The 20,168-nt window shown below is 41.0% G+C and overlaps 2 protein-coding genes across 3 annotated transcripts in view; one reads left to right on the top strand and one right to left on the bottom strand.

Annotated features, from left to right (window-relative positions):
* The window catches only part of Cluap1 (clusterin associated protein 1), a 13,637-nt gene extending 6,572 nt beyond the window's left edge, over window positions 1–7,065 (bottom strand). For both annotated transcript variants that reach the window (XM_080282419.1, XM_080282420.1), the window contains exons 1-3: window positions 6,983–7,065; window positions 3,743–3,939; window positions 1,505–1,684 (exon numbers count right to left, since the gene is read on the bottom strand). In XM_080282419.1, coding sequence (XP_080138545.1) covers window positions 1,505–1,684; window positions 3,743–3,939; window positions 6,983–7,004 — 399 coding nt within the window. In that variant the 5' untranslated portion in view covers window positions 7,005–7,065. The remainder of the gene's footprint in view (window positions 1–1,504; window positions 1,685–3,742; window positions 3,940–6,982) is intronic.
* Window positions 7,066–7,449: 384 nt separating this feature from the next.
* Window positions 7,450–20,168, top strand: part of LOC145412519 (ankyrin repeat domain-containing protein 40-like) — a 52,004-nt gene continuing 39,285 nt past the window's right edge. Inside the window, exon 1 of the mRNA XM_080282413.1 lies at window positions 7,450–7,560. The gene's annotated coding sequence lies outside the window, so the exon portion shown is untranslated. The remainder of the gene's footprint in view (window positions 7,561–20,168) is intronic.

Below are 20,168 nucleotides of genomic sequence, written 5' to 3'. Positions count from 1 at the left end.
ACACACACACAAACCTTGATTTAAGGGACCCCCATTTAAGGTATCTCGAGTTTAAGGGACTCCATATTCTACCTGACAAACGGACAAGACCATTCAAAAATGATACATAATGTCTAGGTTATACACATTAATATGTTTCTTTATAAAGTACCCGTAAAATAATATTCATAATCATATAAATAAGTAAGATCAGTGAAACAATCATTGCATTTCATAATAAGACTGTTTTTATATGTGGTAAAACAATGGACATTTTCAAGTAAGGGACAAGCTGATTCCCCATGTAGTCCCTTAAATCGAGGTTTGAGTATATATACAATCTCTCTCTCTCTCTATATATATATTTCACACACACACACACACACACACACACACACACACACACACACATATATATATATATATATATATATATATATATATATATATATATATATATATATATATATATATATATATACAGTATATAGTAATTAATGGCAAATGGGTGCGCCCACTTATCACTCACACGATTTAATGCTGCCTTCAGGTGACTATACACTGTATGACAAGCCAAATATTTTCGTACAACTTAGGAAAAAATTTATGACACTGGGTGTTAACCATTTAAACAAACAAGGCAGGTGGTCTGGTGGATTATGGCGCTCTAAACGGATGTGACATACGAGTTTACGTTCAACAGCTGGTTGGGTTTTATTGGTTACATAATGTCGCTGAAAGAGACGACCGGTCACTTGCGCCTTATATGTCGGATCTGAATATTTCAGGTACGAGCCTCTACAATCCTGATGTAGCTATAAATGAGTGAATAAAGGATGGATAAATAACTATAAGCTATGTTCAGTATCATGATTATAATTGTTTCAATTTGCTATGATAAGCCATCTATCTATTCGTCATCCAGTCTTTTACTGTTACGTCAGGAGTATAGCGAATTAGGCTACTCAGCGCAGCCCTTTAAGACAACAGTGACTATGCTGGTAACAGTGAGAGGTGGCGGAGAAGCCCAGCCCACTCACTTCCTTCCGTTGACCAACTAGCGATGGAGGATGGAAAAAGTTTTCCTTACCCCACTCTAGGGAAGGAGCTTCTCCTCCACATCTCGCTGTTATCAGTACAGTAACTCTTCCCTGAACATCATGTGAGTGATATACCCCATCCATTCCTCGCACATAACTCTTATGGGACACAAATTGCTGGAGCGCCTTAACTCACTAGACCACTATGCGTCCATTTGTTGGTTATATGGTTACCTCCCAACTTAGGACATGCCATGGGTTACAGGAAACCAGTCAGCTTGTCATCCAGTGCTTAATCATCCGAAGGTAGCAGGTATATTGACTGAGTAAATATAATCCTTATGAACCATGAATATCTCTGTTTATTGAACAGGTTGCAATAATGAAGCGCATATCACACATACATATACATATAATGCGAATCAAGCATATGAAATCACACATAAGACAGACATATAAATCTGACTCAGTAACTTAGGATTCACCTTGTTTGACACATCGAAGTTCAGTGTGGTCTCTGGCTGGTCCTCGAAGGCGCCGTCCTGGTCGCTGTTGTTCTGGATGGCAGAGTAGAGGATGGATAGCGCCTTCACCACCTCCTGCACAGCATACCCGTCACTCTGATACAGTCGTTTCGTATTCACCCGCACGTGGGCCTTGGACGCCTGGGGGAGTCAAAGTGAGGTGTGAGTGAGGAGGGTGAAACTTGTGTAGAAAGTGTGGATTGTGAGAGGTGGGGGAGGAGAGTTTGACTTGTGTAGGGAGAGTGGACTGTGAGAGGTGGGGGAGGAGGGCAGGCTTGAGTAGGAAGTGTGGATTGTGAGAGGTGGGGGAGAAGGGGAGGCTTGTGTAGACAGTGTGGATTGTGAGAGGTGAGTGATAAGGGCGAGGCTTGTGTGGGGAGTGTGGATTGTGAGAGGTGAGAAGTGTGAGGCTTGTGCAGGGAGTGTGGATTGTGAGAGGTGAGTGAGAAGGGTGAGGCTTGTGTAGGGAGTGTGGATTGTGAGAGGGGGATGGAAGGATAAGGCTTGTGTAGAAAGTGTGGATTGTGGGAGGCAGGTAAATAGGGTGAGTTAAATGTTGCGAGTGTGAACTGTCAAGGATAGGTGGCGAGGGTTAGTAACAGGTGAGGTGTGGTGTGGGTGATATGAGTCATGTGCAGGACGTATGGTCTGCGAAGTTTCGATCAAGGGTAGGTGAGGTGTAGGAAGTGTGGATTATGAAGGGTGTGTGAGAATGGTGAATGATAAATCAGTATAGTGTGAAGAAGCGGTGATGTGGAAGGAAAACAGAACAGGAAACCTGGTTTGTAATTTACGTCTTCGATTCGGATAATTTCACATGTAGTTTCTTTTCATTTTCCCATCTGTTAGCATTCTTTCGCCTTTTCTTCTAAAATGTTCACACTTTTCCTCATTAATTTCTACATTTTCGCATCTTTTTCAATATTCAAGAACAGTTTGTTTTCGGAGTTTAAATACATTTCTCTTCCAAATTCATTAGTTACTTTTACGGTCTTTCTTTTTTACTGATCTCTTTGCACATTTCTTATGCAGTATATTCCTTCCTTCTTGGATTCGCCTTAACCACAGTTTCCTTTTCCGTATGTCATTTCCCACAAAGCTTTCCACTTCGTCCTTGTCGACATCCTTACAACACCGTGGGTAGATTTACTGTAGCATTCCTAAACAACTATTCCTTATTAACAATCCACAGATTTTCTAATTTCGTTGCTTCCAGTTCACTGTCCCTTACTCCGCCCCGTAACTTTCGTTCACATTTATCTGCCACTGTTTTGTCATCCGCATATTAATCTTTCCTTCTGAGTACTACTCTTACCCTTTTCATCCCATGCGTCTTTCAGTTTCATATTGCATAATAGTGCTATATGATAAGACAAACTTCCACACTCTCCTCATCTTTTCTGTCACTACAGCTTGCGAGCAGCTTTCTTTCGACAAGCACATATTCAGTCAAGCTTTGAACAGTCTCCTGAATCACTCTGGCCATTTGAATGTGCTATTACGTTACACTCGTCTTTCATTCGCAATATCTGACCTTCTATCATCGTTCTTTACCGTATCCTGTCGGCGCACCAACACGATGATTACAACATTCCCAGGAACCGTACCAACTCTTCTTTTCAGATCTCACATCACAAGTACTTTATAACTGCTTGACATATTCTTTACCACTTAGTCTCAAAACCTATCCTACTCTTCCACACTGCCATCACAAAGCGTATCTGTAATACACAATAATCAGATCCACTTTTACACCCTAAAAGTGACCTAATATACCCTGAAGTGATGCATTCTTATTAATTTAACTAGTCTCCGCCATTCACAATTTATCTGCAAACCAGCCTCTTCTTTACTCCATCCACAGACTTTTATACATGATGTTTTACATGTCACAACTTCCCTTTGCCCCTCACTCCTCTCCTCTCACCATCATCTCACCTCGATCAATCACTACCTATAGATCACCACAGACATATTCATCATAATGGGTCCTAACCAACTTTTACGGCAAACAAGTCTCAATAGCTGTTAATTATCGTCAGAAATTGCTGTCTGGTGGCATTTTTTGACGTTAACATTTAATTTTTACACTGTGAAATATTTGGTAGATGTACGAGTGAAACATACAGTAGATACAGACAATCTTAAAGACAGCTTGAGATTAAGAGACTGCAAATACGGCCCCAGATCTAGACTCACCAAGAACTGCGCCACGGAACGAATAAAAATAACCCTGTCTTGCTCTGTGTCTATGTCCGTGGGGAGGTCGGCTTTGGGGTCGAATCTGTACACCAGCCAAGCCAGGATCTCTGCCACTAGTGGAAAGTTGGGGCTACGGAAATTCTCCATGGATATGAGCCGTTTGAAGCCCAGGGCCCGCAGCATCTCCCCGCAGTCTGCAGGAAGTGGGAAAAAAAAAAAAAAAGGTAAGGAATGAAAATCAGCTAATAGGAACTACAGTAATAGGACATAATGAGTCGTAGATGATAGCTGAAAGATGCAAAGTAGAGTATAAGAGACAGTTTGTGCTTCCTTTCTTATTCTTGTTTTTTTTTTTTTTTTTTTTAAGAGCTTTGGTTTAAAACAATCATGTCCATACTGGCCACGCTACAGTGCCCGTTTTCACAGGGCGTACTACCCCCGGACTGCCCCACCATCTTAGGCATCCCCTCCCACTCCTCTCCGTCTACCTCATCCATTTTCTGCACCTCCCCCTCCCCTCAGTATCAAATTTCACTGAAATATTCCTCATCCTAGCATCAAATTTCACTGAATTATCTACAACTTAAACCTTACCACTGTCAGCACCTCTCCATAGACATCAATCTTTACGAGGTTGTACTACTCCTATGCATCCCTCACCACCCACAGCCATCGCAGCCCATATTGCTTGTTCCTCACTACTCACTGAATGTATAGGACTAAATGTATTGCTACGGTCATCGATGAGCAGGAAGAGTCTTTTTCTATAGGAAAAAAAAAAATAACTTGAGAAACACCATTAATGACAGCTTCAGAAGATAGTCTTCTGCAATCGAAACTATAGGATAACCAAAGCAGAAATTCGAGATAAAGGCACAGAAAAGATTATGGAACCCCCGGAAGGGCAGATGTGTACAAGACTGTCGAAGGCCTTTGAGATGTTTTGTGCAGTTTCACCGAAATCCCGAAAGGAGGACGATCAGGAGTCTGAAAGGAATATAAAATCGCCAAATAAGAGTCTCTGACAATAACATTCAGAAAGAAGGTTATGAGAAGAAATGTACCACAAAATGTTCCTGTCGATGATACTCTTTGTTGAACCTGACAAACAGAAACAAAAAGATTTGCATAGGCATGGTATGATCATAGGATACTCCTTGGGAATAACGGAAGGACCTCTCAGTACATACATCACATCTGTACTGAGGCCAGGCAAGGGAGAGAGGAGGCCACATCTCCTAAGAAACTTCATTTTCGACATGACGAAGTTTAAAAGAGGGAAGGAAATGAGGAACACTAGAACTGTCCACATCAGAGTTAAAGGCACCAGCTGAGCGGAGTTCAGCTACATCAGAGGAAACAGCTACAGAGCCATCTGGGTGGAAAAGAGGAGGGAAAGAAATATAAGCGAATGAGAGGTTATAAGCATGGTTCCAGAAGGATTGAGAAGAGTTTCTATCCAGAAGTTCACTGCACTTGGAACATGTTTAGTTATGAGAGGACGGGAAAAAAAAAAAAAAAAAAAAAAGATTTAGCGTGATTCCGAGCAGAAACAAAGTGAACGTGATTCGGTGGTACCTATTCTTATTCCTACTCCTGACTTTTGGACCATTCAGTGAACACATTATTTAACTAGTAACGCAAAGAACAGCTTTGATGAAGAGAATTCTAGCAGTTGAAGGGTAATTAACCCTTCAATTGCTAGAAACTCCCACTGTTAAATACAATAGTCTGGATTTAGCCCGAATGACAACAATGTGCGTCCATGGCAGCGAAAAAGCTAAATTATTTGCATGAGTTCCTCCATAAATATCTTATGTGAAAGATTGCGATGACAAAAAGTGTCAGTTGCATCTTCGTTTGATCTCCTCCCTGTTCCACTAAGTCTGTTTTTCTTTCTTTTTAAGCTATTTATTCTGTTTTTCTCTTACTCCCTCATCTAAAGCGTACATAGCATAACTTTTCTTATTTTTCATTCCAACTTTTTCGTATCTTTTCTTACAAATATTTATTCTGCCATGGACTCTGCCCCACGCACAGAGATATTGCATGAATAGTTTCTTTTCCTTTGTTACTTGTATCAATCACCAATTAGCCTATATTGTCTGTTGCCGTAAATAACTTGCAAATATAAATTCCCATTAACTTTCCGCCCAGACTGGGGATTAATATTATGCTTTCCATGCATGTGGTACACCTGCTCTTCTTACAGCACCAAATAATAAAGCAGATATTTCATATTTGTTGTCATTCTCCTCCCTGATGATGCATCCTTTGCTTATTTATCTCTTATTATCTTTTTCAATAACTTTCCTACGTTGTTCATCTTCGTATGCCTTTACTGTTCATGCTTCAAGCCTATTTTTTCTGTTCTCTGATAATTAAATACTCTCTTATTTCCATTATATCATCTATGACATCAGACTTGCATCTCTCATACCACCAGTTACCAAGAATCAAACACCACCACCAGTATCAGGCAGGATGAAGTACATATTGACCGAGACCATGATCGCGTTTGGACGATTCATTTGACAATGAAACATTCGGAGAAAAGGTTGAGAATGGGTTGCTACGCGATTATCAGCATGCAGGTTTTACGGGAACATGCTTCTGCTCTTCTTGTCTGACTAGGTGGCTCTGCAGAGCGGTGTTCCAAGGCTATGCGTCATATCGGGTCATCACTGATACCCAGCAGATGAGTAACAAATATGCAGTTTCGTTTTTTCCATTGCTCAAACGTCATTGACGACAGGATCACAGGAGTGCCAAAAATATCGTCTAGTATATTATATTCACTATACCTTGGCCTAAAATTGCCATCTTTCCATCTTGAATACTGAGTTTTAACAAGTTTTAAAAACAGCTTAACACTGGAACATTTTAGTCACGAAGAAGTGCTACGGAATTGATGTAGGGCCACATTTGGCCTTTTATTTATTTATTTATTTATTTTTTTTTTTTGCCACAGAGCTACGTGACATAAGCTGCAGTAAGATGAAAATCTGGGCCAACTTAGATATACTCCTCTTAGTGTTAACAGTAAGAAAAAAATCTATGTATGTTTCTATATGGTCTTAAAGGTCACAACATCCTAATAAATCGATGCGTAAGAAGTTGTAAAACAATTCGTATATACCGGTAGCAATGAGCAAAAAAAAAACGAAATTACGTACGGATAAATCTGCTTCCCTTTGGATTTTGACTTCTATCTATATTTGCAGATATTATACTTACTTCTTAGCTCTCGGTAGGACATCCTGTATGCTTAAACAGAACAGAACAAAAGCAAGGTTAGCTGGCCACGGAGGGTGGCATACGGTCTGTTTGTTTATACTTAGTTACCATGGCAACAGCAGTTTTGATTTTTAATTCACTTCACCTCTGAATAACTATGATTTATACATTACAAAAACGAGAATGTTTGAAATTTTGAATGCATAGGCTATTGTACAACGGTTAATAATCTTCAACACGGAAAATCTGAAACAATTAATTAAATAGTTTCCTCGAAAAGTTGTCGTAAAATCGTTTTTATTTGATTTTTCAACATCATAAGAAAGGTTGATATCCATACTTAAGCATCTTGCCAGTTACAGGGCAATGAGATTATTATCTCATCAGCTGATGCAGCAGATCGCTTGACAACCGTGGCGCGCCCGTCCTAGGCCAGTGTTGTTGGAGGATTTAAAGTGGTGGAGATACTGTATTTTGCCATGGGTCTTGACATTTTTCATTGTTCAGAGTGCGAAAGGGGATGAACGATCATTCACTGAACATCACGACGCAACAAGTGTTAAAGTGTGCAAAATTAGGTGAGTAGGCTTGTTGCTTTGTAGCGTCTTTGTGATTCGGGAGTTGTAAACCTACTGGTTTGCTGTCTTGGTAATTAAGACTACGATGTAAATATTAATGAAAACAAAGTCCACGGTCAGTTTACATAATAATCCCTTGACTGAATCTACATTACTTATCTAAATTATTTTGGAGACAAACGGGGAGAACTCCCATAACAGTAGATGAAAATTTCATGAAATAAATTTCATAGCTGTGATCCGTTCATCATCCCAAATTTTACAGAACTAACATTTGCGTTGTAAAGAGCACGGAGTTATGGTAGTTGACACAGACATTGACGTCCTTTGGAAAGTATTAAATTGATATGTACTTGAAACCCAGTTGTCCCTGCGTCCTTTGGAGAGTAGTAAGTTGATTTGGACTTGAAACCAGTCATCCCCAAATCATACTGGTTAGTTATGTAAGTGTAATTCAAGTTAGATTAGGTTAGGTTAAATCAGGTTATAGTAAATGTACGGGTTAGTTACGGTAAGCAGCGAAAATACCAGTTCATTTTGTTACATTTTGTTTTCCATATTTTTCTTATTATTTTTATGATGGTAAACAATTGCATCGTAGTGATTTAGTTTCCCGGTTGTTTTTAGCCATGTTTTGTTTTCTTGACACATGATGTTTCTGGTGCATAATGCAACTGCACCAAAATTCATTTAGTTTTCCATTTTGGTATTTGGCTAAGTAATCATTGGTTAGGTAAGGTTCGATTAGGGTAAATTACCTGGTGGGGCCACCACAGAGCCTCAGTTCAGCCAACAGCTGAATGGGGGTGGGAAGTGGCCCTTGACTTGGTGACAGGTATGCCAATCAAATGTTAAAGAATATAGTTATATGAATAGTGATAATTGCTTAAATATACCTTGAGGGAGTTTAGCTATAGTCTATCTATCTATCTATCTATTGCCAGACGCCTCAATCCCGTTTGGGGTGGCCACAAACAAATCGCCTCCAAGTCACCCTGTCCCCCGCCATTTCACTCCCCTGCTCCCAGCTCACACCCCCCTCTCTCATATACCTCTCCACCCCATCCCTCCATCTCATCCTCGGCCTCCCCCTCCCTTTTTCCCCCTCCACCTCACTCACATACACTCTCTTCGTCAGTCTTTCACCCTCCATCCTCTCCACATGGCTAAACCACCTCAGTGTGTTCCTCATAACGCTTCCTATCACATCCACATCAACACCACAATGCTCCTTTATATCCTCATTCGTCAGCCTGTCTCTCCATGTGACTCCACAGGCTCCTCTTAAATAACTTTTTTCCACTGCTCTCACTCTTGACTTGTGTCCTTCCAACAACGTCCAAGCTTCACTTCCGTACGGTAGAGTTGGTATCACAATACTGTCATGTAGTACCGTAACTTTTTCACTTCCGTGCTCACTTCCCTGTTTCTTATCACTGCTTTCAAAGAACCAGCAACCTTTCTTCCCTGCTGTACCCTTTCAAGCACTTCACCCTCCAAACCTCCATCCTTACTCATCACACTACCCAAGTACTTAAACGTACTCACATTTTCCAATTCCTCACCATCCAACCTCGCTGTACATTCACTGACTTCACCTCTCTCAAAGACCATCACTTTACTCTTCCCTACATTTACCTTTAGATTCCGTTTCTTACACACTCTCCCAAACTCATCCACCAAGCCTTGCAGCTCTCCTTCGTCTTCACTCAACAACACAGTATCATCTGCAAACAACAGTACAGGGAGTTTCCAAACACTATCCTCTCTCACCATGGCCACTTCAACATCCACTACCCTACCTTGTACCTCTTTTCTTACCCCATCCATGTACAGATTGAACAACCATGGAGACATGACACATCCCTGTTTCAACCCAACCTTCAAAGAGAAAAATTCACTTAATTCACCATCCACACGCACTGCAGCCTTCGCACCATCGTACATACTCTTCACAGCATTCAACAACTTTCCATCTACTCCATATATTCTTAATACTTTCCACAATCCTTGTCTATCCACCCTGTCATATGCTTTCTCCAAATCCATGAATGCCGCATACAACTTCTTTCCCTTCTCTAGAAACTTTTCCACTAAAGATCTAAGAATGAATATCTGATCTACACAACCTCTTCCCTTCCTAAAGCCTCCCTGTTCTTCTCCAACTAATTTCTCTGTTCTTTCTCTAACTCTGTCAATAAGTATCCTACCATACACTTTTCCTATTATACTAAGAAGACAAATGCCCCTATGGTTACCACACACTTCTTTTTCCCCTTTTCCTTTGTACAAGGGAATAATTATACCTGACTTCCAATCCTCCGGGACTCTACCTTCCTCCCAGGCCAATCTGCACATCTTCCACATCCATTCTACTACTATCTCTCCCCCATGCTTTAGCATTTCACCACACACTCCATCAATTCCTGGGGCTTTCCCCGATTTAACTTTCTTCATTGCTTCCACAACTTCTATCCTACTGATTTCTTCCTGTCTTCTCACCTCCCTCCTTCTCCCAGCCATTCCCCAGCCACTTATACTCGCATTACTTCCATCCTCTACGTTCAACAATTCCTTAAATTGTTCTCTCCATCTGCTCACTTTTTCTCCCTTCTCCACTAGTAATCTACCATTTTTATCTTTCACTCCCCTGCTAACTTCACTTCCACCCTGTCTTACTCTTTTCACCTGTTTCCAGAACATTTTCTTACAGGCCCTCCACTTTACACTCAAATTTCTTCCAAATTCCTCATCCACTCTCTTCTTACTCTCTCTTACTAATCTTTTCACCTCTCTCTTCCTTTCTACATATAACTCTCTCTTCCGCCTCTCAACCTCTTCCACGCCCCTATTTCTCATCCATTCATTGTATGCTTTCTTCTTTTGTGCCACAGCCTGTTTCACCTCTTCAGTCCACCACGCTGTTCCTTGCACCCCCCTCCGTCTTCTCTTCCTTCCACACACCACATCACATGCTGCACATATTTCTTCTGTAAATATTCTACACACACCTTCCACGTCTCCCATCTGCTCCAATTCATATTTGCCCAATCGTTCCTCCACTTCTCTCTTATATTCTGCCTTTTTCTCATCCTCCTGTAACCTTTCCACTCTCCTTGCAAATACTCCTTCTTCCCGTCCTTCCCTTCTTCTATTACCATACTCTATCTTATTTGTATCTTGATTCTGGCCACCACCAAGTAGTGGTCGGAAAGTCCAGTCCCTCAACCTCTATAAGCTCTTGCATCCATTACACATCTTCGCATCCTTTCATCCACACACACATAATCAATCATTGCCTTCCTTTCATTCAGTTCACCACCCATCCTTCTCATCACTCGCCATGTATACCTGTGGATCATTTTGTGCCTGAAGAGGGTATTGGCTATCACCAACCCCCTCCTAGCACAAATGTCCACTAACGCACTGCCATTCTCATCTATCTCAGCAGGCACACTCCACTCACCAACTATTCCATCCACTTTCACATTCCCTACTTTACCATTCATATCACCGATCAAAAACACTCATTCCTTCCAAACTTTTCCATCCACACTTCCACATTTGTCCAGAACTCTTCTCTCACTCTGCTTGCATGATCTTGCGTTGGCGCATACACGCACACAATCGCCCACATTTGTATTCCAACTTTTAATCTTACCCACACAATCCTTGACCCAACTGATCCATACTCTCTTATGTTCTTCTTCCATCTTTTACCCACAACTATAAACACTCCTTCTTTTGCCCTCTAATTTTCACCTACTCCTGCACATATACCCCATCCATACTCCCATTCTCTCACACTCACCTCTCCATTTAGAGTCAGTTACTCCACATACATCAACTTTTGCACCCTCAAGCACCTGGACAATCTCTCTCTCTTTCACCTCATCATTTGCACCTCTTACATTCCATGTTCCAATTACCATGTCCTTTGTCCAGTCCTTGGTTGTCATCATTTGGTCAGTCCTTGTCCAAGGCTTCTTGTTTGTCTTTTTAGTTAGTTGTTTTCCGGGGAGGGGCACTAGCCCTCCGCCAACCCTTTTAGTTGCCTTGTACGACAAGCAGGGATACTAGGGAGTATTCTTGAAAAACCCCCCTACCCCCAGGGGGTAATTAGGTTATAGTAGCCATAATGAGCAATCAGGGTTGTATGATTTAAATTAAGATTTTATTTTTACAGGACAACAATATGGAAGGGAAAAATAAACAAAGAAAACACATCATCTTAGCTGACTGATTAACCTCTAAGCAAAATACAACATATTGAAGCATTTCCTTCTGAGTTTTCTTTTACATGATGACAAAAAGTTCAACATTATATTTTTCACAAAAAAATAATAATAAATAAAATTAAGTTAAAACAAGCTCAGGAAGCCCAATAAAATTTTTTTTTTTTTTTTTTTTTTTTTTTTTTTTTATAATGGACTGTACTTTTATTCTGAGTTATTTTCCTCAGGCTCTGATTTAAACAAGAAAATAACTGTAGCCTGCACTTATATACCGTAACCGAATTAAAACTTGGCAATTGGCGTAATTTTCTTTAATAGAACAGAACGACTGATGTGTTAGAAATTAAAAGTAAAAATCTTTTACAAATACAAAGTTTCTTAATTCCTCTAATGATGCACATATCTTTTTGGTTATTTTAGGCATCCTGATCCTCATTATCATCATCATAAGTATCAGCAGTGTGTGCATTCATGGTTTTAAGCAAAAGCACAAGTTTTCCTTTTTTTGTGTGTTCCAAGGCGGTTCCTCAATTTTGAATGTACAGTATAAGTCCATAGCTTGAAAAAACGTGACATCTCTACTGTCTGACAACTGGGCTATTACTGAGTGGTTAAGAGCCAAACTACTACACAGTGTCTCAGTCAGGACATGTCCTAAACATGATATGATCAGGTTAGAGAGAGTGATGGTTCAACACTGGCCAATGGCTGCTTGGCTGCAGGGTCAGTCCTAAGACAGGTTCAAACATGTTGTAAACAGGCTAGATAAGATTATGTATAGTAAAATCTCAAATTTCGACAGTTCAGAATTCGATTAATCAAACTTCGATGCATTTTGGAGTGGTCTGCCTACCTTACTTTTTGATGCAAATTAGCGTATTTCGATGCTGTCAGGGCCAGACTCCAACCAAAACAAGCTATCTATCTATCTATCTATAGCCCGACGCCCTAATCCCGCAAAGGGTGGCCGCAGACAAAACGCCTCCAAGTCACTCTGTCACCCACCATTTGACTCCCCTCCCCCCAACTCACCCCCCCCTCCCTCATATACCTCTCAACTCCATCCCTCCACCTCATCCTCGGTCTACCCCTCCCTCTCCCTCCCTCCACCTCACCTACATACACCCTCTTAGTCAGTCTTTCATTCTCCATCCTCTCCACATGTCCAAACCACCTCAGTGTATTTCTCCTAATCTTTTCAACCACATCCACATCTACCCCACAACGTTCCTTCACTTCTTCATTCGTCAACCTGTCCCTCCATGTCACTCCACATGCTCCTCTCAAGTAACTCATTTCCACTGCTCTCACTCTTGACTTGTTCCCCTCTTGCAAGGTCCACGCCTCGCTTCCATACGTCAGGGTAGGGATCACAACACCATCATGCAAACCAAAATGCTAGAAGTGAAGGAAAATTATAAGAAAAAGTATGAACCTAACCTAATATCGTATGTAACATATGCTCTCAGGGCCAGACTCCAACCAAAACAAGCAAAGATAATATTTATGATGCGAACCAAATGCTAGAAGTGAAGGAAAATTATTAAAAAAATATGAACCTAACCTAATATCGTATGTGACGTGCTCTCAGGGCCAGACTCCAACCAAAACAAGCAAAGATAATATTTTTGATGCAAACCAAAATGCTAGAAGTGAAGGAAAATTATAAGAAAAAGTATGAACCTAACCTAATATCGTATGTAACATATGCTCTCAGGGCCAGACTCCAACCAAAACAAGCAAAGATAATATTTTTGATGCGAACCAAAATGCTAGAAGTGAAGGAAAATTATAAGAAAAAATATGAACCTAACCAAATATCATATGTAATGTGCTCTCAGGGCCAGACTCCAACCAAAACAAGCAAAGATAATATTTTTGATGCAAACCAAAATGCTTGAAGTGAAGGAAAATTATGAGAAAAAATACAAGCCTAACCTAATATCATATGTGACGTGTCAAGAAGAGAATGAAAATCAACATCATTTATTCATACAATATATGAAGCATATGATGATATGGTTCCGAGACAATTCACCATCAAGTCAATTTGCCTGTCAGATAATTCCCCGTCAAAACATGGACGATTTCCCATCAGGACAATTTGCCCCCTGGACGATTCCCCATCATTCTATAAATATACTGTACTTATTATTACTTAATCAGTACTTTAATATCTCGAAGCTATAACAAGAGAAATTATACGAAGATCATCAAAAGTAGAAATACTATAACAAAATGAATTACAGGTGGTAGCAACTACTGTACAGCAGGCAGAGTACTGAAATGAAGAGAAGTACAGTAATTATGAATATAAGGAGTAACATAGAAATGAGCAATAGAGACTGATAAAAAAAAATAGTCATGTTGTTTAAAGACAAGAGCTCCCGGATGGGAGTAGGCACCAACAACAACAGGCTATGTGCAAGGCGATGCTCTGTTGTCGGCGGCCATCTTGCGACTGTCCTTCCGGCAGCCAGCCCTCTACAGCCAAGTGTTGCACTTTCAGCCTGTAACATCCATATGTGGACATGCATTTCACTGCAATTTAGTAGTATGTATTTTCTTTGTATTTTCGTCTCAACTTACCTGTTTCAAGATGGCAAGCAAGAGCGGTTCTTTGGGTAGCAATGGTAATGTATGAGAGCAGCCTGGCACCTCTAAATCTTTGCAGCCAAAGAAGAAATGGCAATACAGGAAAGGGCAGAAATACACCAAGTATACACTTGCTGACAGTATGGCAATACAATGCAGAACTACAGTTACTTAACCACAATTATAGTTCATAAAGTTTACAGGAGGTGTGGGCAAAAAATCATGATTTTAGGGAGTTAGGTTTGGAGGCCCTGGACCCAAACTAATTTTTCCCATAAGAAGTTCAGTTTAAATTTCAATTATTTGAATTTCACGGTGATTTTTAGGTACATATGCCCATTGAAATTTGAAACTTAACTGTACTATGATGCAAGAATACTCCAACATGTATTTTAATGTATAGAGAATATAAAGGTGTATATTCATATATTTATATTCCTTATGTAAAAAATAAAAAAAATCTAAATTAAAAAAAAAAATCTGATTTAAATTTAAAAATCTGATTTTTTTATTTAAAAAAAAAATCAACAACCCTGATGAGCAAAAATACAAATGTAAATACTGTAGTAAACTCTCAGTTACCTGGTGTAATCCAGCCAAGCCCTACACCGGTTAAAATAACATGCTAGATATTGCATAGTTCCCCCCATCGACTCAATAATCAACATTGAACCGGATATTGTGTCATTATCTGTCTCGAACCTCTATCCTAAAAACTTTCCCATGAGTAAAAGATGAAAATCTATCCATCTGTCTATTGCCAGACACCATAATCCTACAAGGGGTGGCCATTTGACTTTGAGTTATTTGTTTTACGGGGAGGGGCACTAACCCTCCACCAACCCACTTGTTGACACATAGGGAGCACGTATGGTTTGGATATATGATTACCACCCAGCATTGTAAATGGTTTCTTTTCTTACAGGAAACTATTTGACTTGTCACTCAATGTAAAACTGCCTGTAAAGGAAAGAAAAGCAATAAGAAGTGACAGGAAAGATGTGAGAAATAGGAAGAGAGGAGGGTGGGCACAGAAAAAGAATGATAAAGGCTAAGGAAGAAGTAGGCAGCACTACATCAAGTGAGTGGATGATGGTCACCTTTTAAACATAAAATTCAATAAAGTAATGATACTATACAGTATAGCACTGGTCGGCTACCGTTTACGAGTTGGGTGATACACCTCAATGCTGGATATTGCACAAAACTGTCGATTACATCCTGTTTTGGCACCGGATGTTGCTTTAATAGCTCCAAGCCAACAACGCCAGATATTGCGTTGGGCCGGATATTGTGATGATGGATAATTGAGAGCTTACTATATATGTATGGGAACTTTTCTGTGGTTTCATAGTATTGTACAGGGCTCCCTCCTATAACGTAGTATCAAGTAACGCAGATTTGAACTTACATGGTAACCTACAGTGTGACCAAAAAATATATACTGCGGTCACAAACAGATATACTGCATCGAGTTGTCAGGCGTCAGAGCACTCAAACGGAACGCCGAAAGTCAAATGTCGCACGTGATAACATCAGGCGAACGGTGCACTGTGATTGGCCACACGATGTCGCATCCATGTGTACCCCATTGGCTGCTAAGGGCATACTACATTGTTTTTGGGTGGTCTCCCACCTCGTGGCCTGCTACATTGGTTTTTGATGGTCGCCCACCTCGTGGCATGCTACATTGTTTTTTGGTGGTGTCTTGCCTCGTGCCCATGTCTAAGGTAGCTACTCTTGTGATACAGATTATTGTTACCGTACCTAAGCATTATGCCTCGCAACCGACTGGAACCCTCCAACAAGCATCGGCGCTTCACCTACGGCCAGAAAGTGGAGATAATACAAGAGTTGGAGGGTGGGGAGGGACAAATTGACTTGGCAGACAAGCACAAGGTTTATGAAAGCACCATCAGGACAATTTGGAAAGACCGAGAAAAGATAAAGGCACACTTCAAGAGCAACCTCACAGCAGCAGGACAAACTGCAATGAAGATCAGGAATGCAACACAGACCACAGTGCGACTTCTACTTCGGTTCACCAGGAGGCAGAGACAACTTCTACTTCGGTTCACCAGGAGGCAGAGACAGAGGAACATCCCTATTGACGGCACTATGCTACGTGATAAAGCCAAGCATTTCTACAGTCAGGTAAGTACTATAGATGGCTAAACCAGGAGAACCTGACACCCTTCAAGGTGTCAAAAGATTGGTTAAATTCTTTTATTAAGAGGAATGGGTTAAGGAGTGTTAGTTTAACTGGTGAGGGGGCCAGTGCTGATGCTTCAACTGCATCTACCTTCCCTGCATTTTTTAGAGTTGTCATCAGAGATGGTGGGTACACACCCAGAGCCAGATTTTCAGTGCAGACAAGACTGGGCTTTTATTTTATTTTTTTATTTTTTATTTTTTTTTTGTGGAAAAAAAAAAAAAAATGACCACAAGGACCTACATCCAATGATGTGAGTGACAGGCCCATGGTTACAAGGCGTCTAAGGAAAGACTCACTCTTCTCCTAACCTGTAATGCCTGCTGGGACCTGCAAACCGAAACCTCATCTTATCTCATGAACCAAGAAACCACACACCTACAGGAACTGTGACAAGCTCAACGTACACTGGATGTACGGCAAGAAGGAGTGGATGTCGGATGCAGTTTGTCAGAAATGGTTTGACAAATGCATCACAAAAGAAGAAGATTTCTGCAAGCAGTGCAACTTGGCATTTAAGATCCTACTCCTCTTGGACAAGTGCCGGGTCACTCACTACTCCTTGACAATCTCCACCCAACATCAAGGTTGTGTTCATGCCTCCAAACACAACCTCGCTTCTCCAGCCCCGTGACCAAGAAGTGATTGCAGTGCTGAAGGCAACCTGTGCCTTGAAGACCTTTGCTGTGCTCCAAGCTGCTACCGACACTGTCAAAGATTTGGATGAACTGGCTACTCCAGCAGATTCACCACGGCCTGAGTCACCCACCCCTGGCACGAGCCATGACTCATCACTGCCACCCGCTATCACTGCTGCCACCACCATACAACGCTCTAGGGAGGCACAGTCTGTCATCAGCTTTCAGAAGCCGTTCAGAATCAAAAACAGAGTGGACACCATTGCTGATGCCTGGAATGAGCTGACGCAGGCCACGGCGCATCATGCCTGGCACAGCATTTTGCAAGGTTTGTCAGGCTACAGGCTTGACTTAGAGACCGAGCCACAGAGTGTTGACAATGGTGGAGGCAGCAAGGAGAGTCACTGGCATGGAACAAGTTGACACTGCTGACATAAAGCAGCTTCTTGCCCCAGACTCCACCCTGGACACCGAGGAACTGTTGAAACAGCTGCAGGAAGAGAGTGAACAACAGGGAGAGCCAGAAGAAGGGCCACCAGGAGGGATAGCAACAAGCACACTGAGAGAAATTGTGGAATTGTATGAGAGGCGTACCTTCATCATCACCAACCAGGACACAGATAAGGACCGAGCCGAGCAAACTGCTGCATTAGTGGCCAATGACGTGAGGCAGTACACAGATATGTTTAGAGAGAGAGTGAATGCTCGACTATAGAAGGTGATCACAGACTTTTTTCAGGTTCGTCAGGGTACTTCACAACAACCATCCTCTGGCAACAATTCAAGCCTGGAAGACAGTGCTGAACCAGACAAAGAGGTTATGTCCATCGTTTCCTCCATGGACTCTGAAGGGTTTGACTCGGATGACGAAGGGGACCAGCCAACCACATCTCGACAGTGACTACAGAGAATGGGGTCTGGGGGTGCCGGGGACAGCAAGTGTGGCCAGCTGAGCCAAGCCAGTTAGTGACCTAAACTTATTTTTTTTATTAATGTCTAGGAACCTTCCTTATGTGTTTTCAATACCTTCCCGTGTATGAGTACCAGAGTGAATGTCAGAAGGGTATTTTTTGGAGGGTTTGGGTGGGATTTGGGGTGAAAAGGACAATTTTGGAAAATGTCCAGTTTAAGTAAGCCTTTTATAATGGAAACGCATGGAATGTATACTGCGGAAGTATACTGCAGCATATGACCAGTCTACATTACCTGTGTTAGAGGAGAGAGCACTGTATTGGGAATCAGAGCTTTTATATACCCTTTAGGAATTTTTAATTATAGTGTGGTAGGCTGGTTGTGGTAAATTTTTGGAATTACACCCAAGTAACAGACACTGAAATTAATCTGATCATTACTGAATATGTGCAGTTCAAAGCACTTTAAGTGCTTTTTTAATTATTTCAGAAATAAGGAAGTGGGGGAGCTTCTCCAGCTCCTCTATGCATCTTGTATTCCAGCTGTATTAAAATGAACTAACCAGATCTAGCCTAACTGGTTAATACTGTATTTAGCAGAAACCAAAATTTGGTTTTAGCAGTGAAGTTGTGCATCTCTAATGCTTCTTTATGGCATTCATTTGATTTTGATAGTCTTTTCTGTTGCAAATCTTTAACTCTCCATTTATCGTACCCCATCTCCCAGGGATGGTTGTAGTGGAAAAACAAGAACAAAGGAATCTCTTTTATCCTAAATTCTTTTAACCGTAATGTGCCATTAACCGTAAGTTTTACTAAAATGTTCTCATTTCGATTAACTACAAAACTCTGAAATCTGTCCAAAAATTTGAACACGGCGGGCTTGTTTTGCGCCACTCACGTTAGTTTACAGTTGTTTCGCTAGTCACTAGAGCAAGTTGCCCACTCCCTCACCTGCGTCCACCAACTCGGAAGATATGGATGATGTGGGAGTTGATGTGGATGATGTGGAAGTGATTGAATAAGGAAACAGAAAATATGAAAAAACAGTTAGGTATAACACTTTATTTGTTTGAATTGCTTATAGTGAATTACGTAATTGTTTTGGTGAAGGTTTGTTTGAGTGAAGATTTATTTAAGTTGACAGTTTCTATTACAATTACAAAAGTGCAGTTACATACTGTATTTAGTTACTACAGTGTATTAAGTGTTTTGGTGATGGTTGAGTGGCTTTTGGGGTGTTGGTGGTCTTGGTGTGCTAGACATCGCCAGAAGTGGGTGATGGGTGAGTACAATACTGTTCCCTTGTATCCTACATATTATTACAGTATCTATTATCTGAAAAAATCAATCAAATGAAACTTTGAAAGTCCCATGATTTTCAGATAGAAGAGACTCTACTGTAATTTGCATTAAGAATGTATTTAAGAATTGAATGTTTAGCATAAAAAACATTTAAAAAGTACAGTTTCATTGCTGAAATGATAACAGTTTTCTGGCATGACAGGATGTTTTAGGTCTTAACCTATCCAGATTCCATTCAATGCAACCTAGACCTGTGTAGTCAAGTGAGAGGTCTTACAACGTGCATGCATGGAAGCAGCCCTCCCCCCCCCCTTCCCCCAGTGTTTATCTTTCACCTTTATATTTCTCTGTTCTTGAGAATAGAGAAGCAGCTTCCATGTCATCATAATACCTCATTGTTTGGAGAGTGTTCAGGGAGCACATGTAGCATGACAGCTGTGACTGCATTGATATGAAATTCTTGCAGTATTCTGGTGTGAGAGTTAGAGTGCTCTGATTGGTTGTAAATTCCAAGGTTGAGCGCTGATTGGTTTTGTGGAGTTCTGAGGAAGACCACTAGTGGGACAGTGCGTGTAGGTAAGGTTCAGCAGGAGGAGGTAAGCGCACTGAAGTTATATCTATCTATCTATTGCCAGACGCCTTAATCCCATACAGGGTGGCTACAAACAGATTGCCCCCACATCGCCCTGTCCCCCGCCAGTTCACTGTCCCA

This window comes from Coenobita brevimanus, chromosome 93 (assembly GCF_032717465.1).
Source record: "Coenobita brevimanus isolate Jiangsu-jjx chromosome 93, ASM3271746v2, whole genome shotgun sequence".
Lineage (NCBI taxonomy): Eukaryota > Metazoa > Arthropoda > Malacostraca > Decapoda > Coenobitidae > Coenobita > Coenobita brevimanus.
The sequence above is the reverse complement of the archived record's forward strand: the minus strand, read 5'-3'. Positions and strand labels throughout refer to the sequence as shown.